At 52.6% G+C, this 11,526-nt stretch overlaps 1 protein-coding gene across 7 annotated transcripts in view; it reads right to left on the bottom strand.

Annotated features, from left to right (window-relative positions):
• Positions 1 to 5,112: 5,112 nt before the first annotated feature.
• Positions 5,113 to 11,526, bottom strand: part of Acsf3 (acyl-CoA synthetase family member 3) — a 34,544-nt gene continuing 28,130 nt past the window's right edge. For 5 of the 7 annotated variants that reach the window (XM_050165207.1, XM_050165212.1, XM_050165206.1 and 2 more), the window contains 3 exons: positions 9,445 to 9,579; positions 9,011 to 9,122; positions 5,113 to 5,608 (listed from right to left, as the gene is read on the bottom strand). In XM_050165207.1, the coding sequence (XP_050021164.1) occupies positions 5,491 to 5,608; positions 9,011 to 9,122; positions 9,445 to 9,579 (365 nt within the window). In that variant the 3' untranslated portion in view covers positions 5,113 to 5,490. The remainder of the gene's footprint in view (positions 5,609 to 9,010; positions 9,123 to 9,444; positions 9,580 to 11,526) is intronic. The other 2 variants (XM_050165209.1, XM_050165208.1) reach the window with 1 other exon arrangement.

The raw sequence follows: 11,526 nt of genomic DNA, 5'->3' as shown, positions 1-11,526 counted from the left end.
TCTGAAACCTGCAGGAGAACCACACAAGCTCAAGTGGAATTCTAAGTGAGTCATCAACCTTTAGGAAATGGATCTGGGGCGAGACACCCCACCCTTCCTCCTTCCCAGCTCAGACGGAGGTCAGGAAGTTCCAGAGGCCAGTTCACTACCCTGCAAAACCTCAGATTAAAAGCGGTCCTGCATCCTGCATCCAAACCCCACGGCAAGAAGTATGTTTCAGATTCTGAACTTTCAGCTGTCTCAGAGGCACAGTCGCCACCTGGTATGTGACACCCAGCAGGGTCTGGGTGGCTTCCAGAGCCAGCGTACTGTAGCTCACAGCATGACTTGCAAAGATTCTCACCAAGTGGGGTCCAGGACCAGATGGAGCCTCAGGCGTTCAGCTCAGCTTTCTTTGGAAATGAGTTTGCAGGAAACAAAAACACTAAAACAAAACCCAAACAACATTGCTTTTCAGGGCCTTCTGGGCTTTAGAATGGGGAAATAGGATCTTGCAGAACCACCGTTGGATCGGATCCAACAGGGTCGCTCTGCCCTCACAGTTCCAGGAGAAAGGTCTGCAACAGGAAGTCCCCAAGACAGACTGGACCTCTAGGTCCAATCACCTTCATGGTGACAACCTGGAGAGAATTTAGTGCTTGTCAGTGAGCATGGCAGTCCTCAGAGCAGCCATGGAATAGCGGCCGGTACCAGGGTCCTGTGTGGGCCCAGGGAAGGAAGGTGAGCAGCAGGAAGGAGCCTCAGCTTTTATTTCAGCAAAGCAGTAAGAAAAGGAAATAAAGTGATAAGGGAGGGGACAGAATCCTGGACAGTCAGAGATAAACCAGGAAGGACCCGGGCTTGGAGGCCCGAGGATCAGCACAAGTCATTCCAGAGCATTCCAGTGACCAATTTAAAAAGGAAAGGCAAAACCATCTCACTCTGGGTCCCCCAAAGGACCCCCCCAAAGACAGGACCTACCCAGGGGGCAGTGCGAAAGGCGGGCTCCAGGGTCTTGTGGGATCAGATTTTGTCAAATTAATTTAGAAAATCTCCAGCTCCAATCAAAATCTTGGAGAATTTTTTTTTGTTTGTTTGTTTAGTGAAGCTTTGTTAGAAATAAGTTCAGGGTCACAAAGAAAATAGACTACTACTCCAACGAAATTGTCTGGACAAAGCAAACTTCGCTCTTGATCAAGAGGACATTAGTAAGAGTGAACTCAAAGGCAGGAACTGACGACGTCTTTCCTACATGGCTGAGGTCTGACCTCACAGGCTTATTTAATAGGCTAGTCTTAAAAGAATCATTTTATTATTTTATGTGTGAGGGTGTTTTGCCTGCATGTAGGCATGTGTACCACACACATCTGGTGACCACAGAGGTCAGAAGAGGGCACCCGATACCCTGGAACTGGAGTTAATGACTGTGACCATCATGTGGGTGCTGGGAACTGAAGCTGGGTCTTTTGCAAGAACAAGTGCTTCACTGTGGAGTCGTCTCTCCAGCCCCAAATTATAGTTAAATTAGCCTACAAAGGAGTGGGTTTCTGATGTGGGATTCCCCTCCATATGCTGTGAATACCATTGGTTAATAAAGAATCTGCTTTGGGCCTACTGCAGTGTAGAATAGGGCAAGGTGGGAATTCCAAGCAGAGAGAGGAGAGAGTAGGTGGAGCCGAGGAGAAGCCATGTAGCCGCTGCAGAAGACAGATGCTGGATGCCAGATGGAACCTTACCGTAGGAAGGCCACAACCATGTGGCGATACACAGATTAACAGAAATGGGTTAATTTAAGATATAAGAGCTAGCCAATAAGAAGTGTGAGCTAATAGGCCAAGCAGTGTTGTATTAATATGGTTTCTGTGTGATTATTTTAGGTTTGGGCAGCCAGGAATGAACGAGCAGCCTCTGCCAACAGGTTTCCATAAGGAATTTCTTTTCTTTTTTTTTAAATTTAATATATTCAGGGTTATATAAGGCCATTTTTACTGGCATATTTATTTAAACAATAAATCAGTTTCTAAATGGAACAAACTCAACCATATCCATACTATAAAAACCCACAATTATAAACAGGAATAAGCAGAGTAAATATCTAGGTTACAATAATTTAAAGGATATATATTTCCTTTAAATATATATATATGAATAAAGACACACACATATGTATTTTGAGACAGGGTCTCTTTATGTAGTCCTACCTGTCCTGGAACACATTCTGTAGAAGAGGCTGGCCTCAAACACACAGATCCGTCTGCCTCTGCCTTCCAAGTGCTGGATTTAAAAGCATGCATCACTATGCCCAGCCTTTTGTTATATATATACACTATGTATTTATTGTGTAGGTGTGCATGTCCACGGGGCACGTGTGACAAGAGGATGACTGTACAGAGCCATTTCTCTCTTTCCAGCATCAAGACTGTGGGGTTGAACTCAGGTCCTCTCTGGCTTGGTGGAAGGGCCTTTACCTGCTGAGCCATCTCCATGGTCTCTCCAGTGTAATCTTCTTGTATTAAGTATTTTTTAAGTATATTTTCTCTTTTTTTTCTTTCGGGGGGGGGGGCAGGGTTTCTTTGTGTAGTCCTGGATGCCCTAGAGAGAATTATAAAATGGGAGGAAACAGCTCTCAGTCTCATTCCGAAATTCCTGGGGGCAGGGTCGCCATTTCAGACTGAGGTCGAGGTAAGAGCCAGTGGCTGGCTGCTTTGCTTTTTCGGACCTTCAGGTTGGACCCCAATTTCTCTGAGTTTTTATAAATCATGTATCAATCACTCCAGCTTGCATATGTTTCGTTCGCAGCAGAGGTTGGGGTGCTCCTCCCAGTGTGTAGAAAGACTCACAGACGGGCGTCCAGCGTGTCTGCCTGGGCGGCACTCACTGCCCACCTGAGAAGGGTTCAGGTCACAAATGGTGCGTCTTGTACCCTGCCAGTACGAGGCAGGTCCCGGGCTGACCTGTGGCTATCCTTCACTACAGCTGACAGTGCTTTCCTGGGCTTTATTAACGACCGTGTCAGCAGCTGGCGCAGATGCTGCCACTGTCCTCGGGTGATTGATCACAAAGGGCCACCATGGCCGTTTATTTCTAGTGACCCTGTCTCCCCTCCACTCTGGCTCGCTTAAGAGTTATGAAGGTGAAGTGGGATAATTTGATATCGATCTATTTGCTGAGCTAAATTGACCACATGGTGGACGTCAGCAAGGGCACTCAGCTCTACTAGGGCAGGTGGAGGTGGCTCGGAATCCCCACTCATGGCCACAGCGGGGGAAACAACAGGGGCCAGCATCAAGGGCCTGGGTCCTAGATACTGGGGAAGTGAGTCTTCTTGGGTGCGGGAAGGTTCTGCCAGGGCCATGAGCCACCAGAACTGTACCCGTAGGATTGTGATGAGCATGACTACGGGTGCTTCCCTCTCTGGCCAGAGATGGAATGTCTAGAAAACAGCCAATCTGAAGGCACCATACAGAGAATGGCAAGAGACCGGTGTGCGTGTGTGTGTGTGCACATGCGCACATACATACGTGTGTGTGTGTGTGTGTGTGTGTGTGTGAGAGATACGTGTACGAAGGCACAGATCTGTGGCTCTGCTGTTCCTCTTCATTCTGAGATCTAAGCTGGTGCAGCCTCCGGCTTTTGGTCTAAATGAGGGTTCCACGGCATCTTTCCCTATGCTGGGCCACATCAGGGCTCCAGACGTCGGCACTGCCAGTGAGGGTGTGGGTGGGCTCAGTGCCCTCTGGCTTCCTGTCTGTCTGTCCAGGTTCCGCTCAGCAGGGGGTGCCTGGCTGTCCAACTGCTTCCAGGTACATGAGGCTTCCCCTGTCAAGGTCTTGATGGCACTGTCCAGGAGTCAACAGAGTAGGTGTGCATAGAGGGGTGCCTCCTCCTGTGACCTTGTGAGAGGGCTTTCTGGAAACTGGGGGACTGAGGTCTGTGCTGGCCTGTAACACTCCTGCTCTGGAAAGTAGGTTCCAGATGAAGCTGGCTTCTGCACGGTGATAGCAAAGGCAGTCAGGGAAGCCAGGGACTGGGAGGCAAACTTAGGGCACCTGGGAGGATGACAACCTAAGCTCCAGCAGCTACCTGTGGCCACGGCCTAAGCATCGCAACATGAGGAACCCTTTCACAGCGGCTCTCTTCACTTCCTTTCTGGTGCCTAGGCCTAACACAGAGGTCAACCTTGCTTAGGCCATAGTCAGCCTCACCTCCCACCATTCCTGAGGCTTTTGCCTTGGCCTTTGACTCCAAAGTCTTGGGCCCAGTAGGAGCTGTGGTGTTTCCTGAGCAAGATGGCTCAATACAGAGTGAGCTGCAGACGAGGCAGTCCAGGGTGGCTCCGGCGGGCTGCCCTGGGATTCTCTGGGAATCCTGCCACCAACTCCAGGAGCACAGCCACCAACATGGACTGGCCTCTGGGAGGCCCAGACTTCCGACAGGTTCTTATGCATTCTGGTTTCTGGGGACAGAGCACCTTCCATTCAGTGAAGTATACTCCAGTCTAACGAGGAGCGCTACTGGGCTTGAGTGTTGCCGGTGGCAATGTCAGAGGCTCCATTACCACTGCTTGCTACTGGCCCTCATCTGATGTCTGCAGATTGCGGAGAACTATGTACGGGCACATGGCTATCACTGACACAGCTGTTAGAAGTGGCCCTAGAAGGAGAGAGAAAGGAGGATAGGGAAGGGGAGAGGAAGAGAGGGGAGGGAAGGAGAGAGAGCAAGAGAACACTTTCTCCACGTGCACGTAGCCAAGCAGGCAGGAGACCTACGGTGCCTGGGGGCCTGGGGGATGGAGGTCAGGGAAGCTTTCAGAAGTGGACACAGCAGAGCAGGAAGGTCTGAGAAGCAGGCAACAAAGGGGACAGAGCATAGAGAAGAACCAGAAAGACCCTAAATTGGGGTGAGGCAGGGTCAAGGCAGGGAAGCTTCAGGGCCATCTGGGGACAGCCTTGGGGGGCTGTTCGACCACACAGACCACAGTTCCAGGTCTGGGGGCTGAGAGTCCCAGCAGCAGGATCCAGGTCTGGGGGCTGCAGGCCTCCTGTCTGGCATCCTATGGCGGCTGGAAGCTGTGATTGCTGGAGGTGGTGCGTGCAGACATGTACTTGTTTGCCATAGCCAGGAAGCACAGGACACTGTCTTCTGTCTTTATTTCATCTCTTTTCTCAGCGTCACCTCTGCCTCTCTGGGACCTGCCCTTAGGAGTCAGCAGTCTTAGGCACTGCGAAGACGGCCACACACTGGACAGTCATGCCCTTACTGTGCTTGCGAGGCTGACGTACATCAGTGATCTCAGGGACAACTGAGGACACACCCAGTGATCAGGGCCACGTGAGCTTGGACAATGAGCCTGGGTGATTTCACCCCAGTGTTTTTGATTCTGGTCAACTTGATTGCAGGGGAGGGGGGTTGTTTCCGTCTAAGGGTCTCTGGGCCCACTGCGAGGCCCACAGCACATGATCGTCAGGGGATGTCTGCTGTCCTCTGGCCTCGGCCCCCTGGCTCCTCTGGTCACGAGGGGTAGAACTGCCTGAGTAGTTCCTTCTTATTCACCTTGCCCATCTGGTTCCGTGGGATCTCCTCCACCAGCAGAAGCTCAGAGGGCACAGCATAGGGTGCCAGGACATCTCTGTAGAGACAAGTACAGCCCGAGATGATTGCCCAACCCTGGGAGAATTGTGGGCACTGGATACACCCAGCAGCATTGTGGGCTCCCCCAGACTCCATTGGGTGGTAACAGTATGGCCACCTTGCCCTTTGGAGGGAAAACCGTTCTCTGCCTTCTGGCTCCAAGGCCTGCGAAGTCAGGTCGAAGGCAGCAGACTGACTGAATGTGGACACAGTGAGAGAAGAGAGCCAGGGAAAGAGGAGGCAGCAGAGCTAGGCGCCCTGTGGAACTTAGGTCTTGATTCCCTGCCCACTGTAGGACTGTGTACCCCAATTCTAGCTGGGCTGGCTTTACTCTCTGATTTTTACCACAGAGGCTCCTTGTAGAGACCCCACAAGGGATTCCAGGCCTCCCAGGGCCGCCTCCCTCTGTGCGGCTCTGGTCCTGTTCTGCTTCCTGGTGCTCTCACCTTTCTTCTTTAGTCTCGTTAAGTTTGCCTAGCCTGTGTATTTCTGTGTATTAAGTTTGCCTAGCCTGTGTATTTCTGTGTAGAAACTGGGCAGCTTTTTACAGGAGGTTCACTGTGCAGTGTGACATGGAGACTGTGTACAAACCTCCACAGTGCACTGATGTGGTCAGCAGGCACCCAGTACCAGACAGGGAGGCACGGCACAACCACTGTCTGGACTTCTGGCCCCATCACAAGTAACAGACACGTTAGCATCAGATGAACTGTATGTCTGGGTGGACTGGAAAGAGGCAGCAGGGGCTGCTTGCTCCTGAGCACAGGAGAGATGCCCAGTCTCAGAGCACACATCTTTCCCCGGCTCAGGAAGGTCTCTTCTCTGGTCCTGCTGAGAAGACACGTGCTCTGTGTCTACGGGGACAACTGCACGGCTTTTACTCTGTAAACAGGGCACGCCACTCGGGTGGATTTTTGAATGTTTAACCTCACATTTCTGGTGTAAATGCCACACGATCATGATGCGCTGGCTCTTTTGTGAATGGGATCTAATTTCCAGCACTTGGTTAAGCATTATGTGTCTGTCTGACAGGAAACTGGTCTGGGTTTCTTGTCTGGTTTTGGTACAGGGTCGTGGGTCCCATGAAGTCAGCTGGGAGTGTCCCTCCCCACTGGAAAGAACTTGTGTGCACTTCTTGGAGTGTCCCTCGAGGTGCTTGGTACCTTCTGCTGCCACAGCCTTCTGGGCCCGGCATTTGCCTTATGGTGAAGTTTTTGGCTGGGAATTGAGCTTCAGAGACATAGAGCTCCTCAGCCTCTGGCTCTGGGTCAGCTCTGGTACCCACATCACCGGCACTAACAGTTACAAGGACACACTCAAGGCTGTGTGGCACCTCCTGAGAACACTGGGCTGCTGTGAGGTTGCACCTCTGTGGATAACAGTGACACCTGGGTTCTCTCTGCTTCCTCCTGAATCTCTCTCTCATCTCATAGCTCACGTCGGCTTTGAACTTTCTCTGTAGCCAAGACTGGGTTGAACTCTCCTCCTGATACTTCCGTGTCTGCCACCTGAGTGTTTAAATCACAGGTGTGTGCCACTGTGCCCAGCTTTCCCTTTCAATCCATGTGGAGAAAATGTGGTGCTTTGTTAGTTTCCTCTCCAGACGCTGTCTCTTTCTGGAGCCTCAGGGTGAGCCTCTTGTCTCTCCTCCTACCTGCCTCTCTTTAGTGGCAACAGCCCAGCACTGTGGCCTGAGACAGCGTGGCCAACAAGGCTCTGGGTCAGCAGCAGCAAGCAGCACCCCTCCACCAGGCACGAATACGACATCACATGAGGCTAGGCCACAAGGCCTCTGTCAGTGGCAGGCCAGCCTTCCCTTGCAAGAGCCACCCGGAAGCATGGACACTGTTCTTTGGGGAGTGGGGGGTTACAAGTGGGGATCTCTCTTCAGGATCCCCCAAGAAACAACTTGTGGTGTGGCTACCCACTATGGGGACAAAATCTGAGGGGCAAGCAACTTTCTTGGGCAGTCTGCACCCTGGCCCTGCTCACATGTCTGGCAGTCTTCCTTGCATTGTCCTGTTCTATACCAACTCCCAGGATGCTCCAAACCTCAGCTCCCCATTTTAGAGTCTTCTCATGCTCACCATGCGCCTGAATATCCAAGCAAGGAGCCTGACTTGAACCTTAGAGAGAGGTCTTGAGGGGAAGCACTCAGAGCATAGGAGCCGCAGACTTGTGCCATGGACACAGGCCATGACCTACGGAAGCCAGGCCAATGTAGGACCCAACAACTACTGTGGCTCCCAGTAGAGGATGCCTGGGTGTTTTTCTTCTCAAGAAAGTAATTGTTTAATCAAAGCAGCGACCGGCCAAGCAGACTGTTGCCTCCGCTAAGCTACAGAGCTCCAACTGTGATTTTGCAAATCCAGGGGAATCGGTAATTGCCCAGCTGTGCGGCCCCTGATGAAACAAGGACTCCTGCTGTTTGTGAAGTCTTGGACAGCCAAAAATAGTCTTACGCTGAGAAGAAGGCAGGGGGGTGGGGCAGGAGACACAGCAGAGAGGAGAGAACTTCTCAGATTTAAGAGAAGGAACTCAGCGGTATCCTCATGGGCCATAGTGAAGCTTAAAGAGGCCGTGAAGGCCCCAGTGAGTCCCCTTCTGTCTGTGGATCCCGGGATGACATCGGAAACCACCAGGGGCTGAGATGAGGAAAACTGGAGTATAACAACAAAGAATGGGAGGTGGGGGAAAAAGCCAGTATGCTGGCAGCGGTACAAGCCTTTAATCCCAGCTCTCCTGCGAGGCAGAAACAAGTGGAGCTCTGAGTTCGAGGCTAGCCTGGTCTACAGAGCAAGTTCTAGGACAGCCAGGCTGTTACACAGAAACGCTGTTTCAAAATAAAAAACAAGACAAGCAAGTCCAGGTGACAGGATGGACAAAGCCCCCACCCTATGTCTGAGGAGGGAGCTGCAGGCACTGTCCACAGGCACTGAGTTAGGAGCACACCAGGCTCTGAAGGCCCCACAGAAAGGATGATGTACCGAGCCACCCTCAGGGCAGGATCAGAAAAGGCTGCAGGGCCCAGGCCATTCTGCGACAGGCTGTGCAAGTTTGGCTGCTGTTCAGTTCAGCACTGGATTAGCCAGGCACTTTCCTGGGGTCCTCAGCCTCACTACGCTTTGGGGTTCACAAGCTGAGAAACACATCTGTCTCGGACGACTACTGACTCCCAACCCTGTCTGCATGGGAAGCCCTTCCTAGTCCCAGGTCTGCAGGAAAGACAGAGCTAGCTATTCAAGGGCCACTCTGCTCACCTTTTCAGCTTCTTCCTCCCCATTTCCAAAATCCAGAATGGTCCACCCCTGCTTTCCAGTTCCTAGACAGGCCCCTCCCATCCTCCCAATTCCAAGATTCTTAGATACCCTAGAACCCAGGACAGTCCCTTTAGCCCTACCTGGCCCACTCCTTGAGATCATTGTGGGACAGTGAGTGTCCTTCTTGAAGGGCCACCACAGCTGTGACCCGCTGGCCCCACGTCATATCCGGAACTCCAATCACAGCCACATCTGAAGACAGTACAACAGGTTGAGGACACCTGGGAAGGCCCTGATGACCACTCAGCAGCACTCAGGAGTGTGTGGGGATGGCAGGTAGTTAACTGCAGTGCCCAAGCGCCTGGAGCAAGACCCTCATGGGAGTGGGGCAGCATCTCTAGGGGCTCAGTCTGCAGAGTGCTCTGCTGCAGCAGGCAGCAGTCTGGGACTGCATTAGGAATCCGTGTGCTGAAGGCCAGGGAGGGAGCGCGATCACATTCCACAGGGTCCCCACTAGCAGATGGAAGAGAGGAGAAAAGGGGGCACTGGGTCTTGGGGGCCACCATTCACTCACCGGTGATGCTGGGGTGGGCCAGCAGGTGCCGCTCAATCTCCAGGGCGCTGACTTTGTAGCCTCCAGTCTTGATGATGTCCACTGATGTACGCCCTCGGATCCAGTACCTATCGTCCTTGAACACGGCGGTGTCCCCTAGGAAAGAGGGTTCTGTTAGTTCTGGACAGTCTGGGAGTACCTGGTCCAGGAGACCTTGGTGCTTCTAGGGGACCACACGCACATGTGTGAGTCCCACTATTTCCAGTGTCCAGCCCCACTTCCTGTGGGGATGGTTCTAATGGCATGTGTCCCTCTCCATCCTTTATCCCTATGACACTGGCACCCCGCCTCACAGGGAGGAGCCAGCAGTGAGGAGCGGATCCCACCAGAATCCATGGGGTCTGTAAATACCCCGAATTCATAAGCCAGGGTGCAGCGTTTTCCAAAGGAAGCAGCAAGCGGTTTTCTGCCTCTGACTCCGGATGATCTACACCAGGGAAGGGGAAGCCTTGACCCTGACAATCCATGCACAGCTTCACACAGATGCGTGCAGGGCACCCTCCTGCAGTCCCCACCCCTGTCCACTCTCTGTCATCCTAGCATGGTGGGTCCTGGATGGCCATTTTCAGTTCCTCCTCCAACATGGAGGATGAAGACCCTCCTGCTCTTCTGCCCTTGATCCCCGCCATTCCCAAACGGCTACAGTGATTTTTCTCCTTAAGCAAAATAACTGCCCCGCCTATTCTTTTCACAGGGGAGCCTGGGGCCCCGGGAGCTTGTTACACCCCACGGGAACACTGGCAGAGCCAGGAGCAGGTACCAGAGCACAGGGCTGTATTCCCAGCTGAGGTTCCCTCCTGCACAGTGGCGTGGGGGAGGTGTGTGTGTCTGCACATTAGTGCGTGTGCATGTCCATGCACGCACATTTGCATGATTATGACTGTGTGCAGGCATGCAGATGTCAGCGGCAGCTCTGACAGCAGCAGTGTCTGTTCACACGCTCCCTGCACTCCCTGTGGGTTATTAGCTGGAATAAATCATAAATATTTCATTATACATCACGCAGTCCATCATGAGAAGGCACCATCCATCACCTCCTCCCTCCCTGGGACTTGCAGTGCAGGGCACACTCCAGTCTATTAAACAAGATGGATGGGTGGCCTGGACGAGCCCAGGGCTTATTTATGGTGGAGAGGGAAGGCTGGCCTCTGGAGCAAGGACTGGCACTGGGCAGTTCTCTCTCCGGTGTGGCAGCTCTCTATGTAGCAGGTGGCAGAAGAGCTGGGGGGACAGCCGCAGCCTAGATTAGGCTAGCGCCTTGGGCAGGGACTGAAGGGAGAGGACCCAGGTGTAGGCTATGGGGTATACATGGCTGTCCTGAGTCCTAAGGGACCCTCTGTGATTCCATTCCTGCTGTCACTCTGGATCCAGCTGTGCCCCTCAGATTGGAAAGCTCAGTTTTCCACTGGCTCCCTCCCCTGTAGGCGTCAGGTTGCTCAATCTCCACAGCGAGGAGGCAGCCTGGCATTGAGGGTCCCTCTGAGGAAGCTTCTGAGGCTGCTCCTCACAGGCCTCCACTCAGTCAAAGATACAGCACAGCAGAGCCACCGCCCTGCCTTGAACATGGCCTCTCTTTGTGGTCCTACAAGAGGTGCCATCTGCCGGGCAGTGGTGGCACATGCCTTTAATCCCAGCACCCGGGAGGCAGAGGCAGGCGGATCTCTGTGAGTTTGAGGCTGGCCTGGTCTACAACAGCTAGTTCCATGACAGGCTCCAAAGCTACAGAGAAACCCTGTCTTGAAAAACCAAAGTGTCCTGCTGCCCACTTGCAAAGCTGTGGGGAGTCCCGAAGTATGACTCTCCTAGTGCCCTGTGTTGCTGCAGGCTGATCTGGTAAGAAATCTTTGGACAAAGAATTCTTTATATGCCGGGCGGTGGTGGCGCACGCCTTTAATCCCAGCACTCGGGAGGCAGAGGCAGGTGGATCTCTGTGAGTTTGAGGTCAGCTTGGTCTACAAGAGCTAGTTCCAGGACAGGCTCCAAAACCAAAACCACAGAGAAACCCTGTCTCGAAAAACCAAAAAAAAAAAAAAAAAAAAAAAA

This window comes from Alexandromys fortis, unplaced genomic scaffold, assembly GCF_014885135.2.
Source record: "Alexandromys fortis isolate MF-2015 unplaced genomic scaffold, M_Fortis_MF-2015_v1.1 scaffold_165, whole genome shotgun sequence".
In the NCBI taxonomy this organism is placed as follows: domain Eukaryota; kingdom Metazoa; phylum Chordata; class Mammalia; order Rodentia; family Cricetidae; genus Alexandromys; species Alexandromys fortis.
This window is presented reverse-complemented; position numbering and strand designations above follow the sequence as displayed.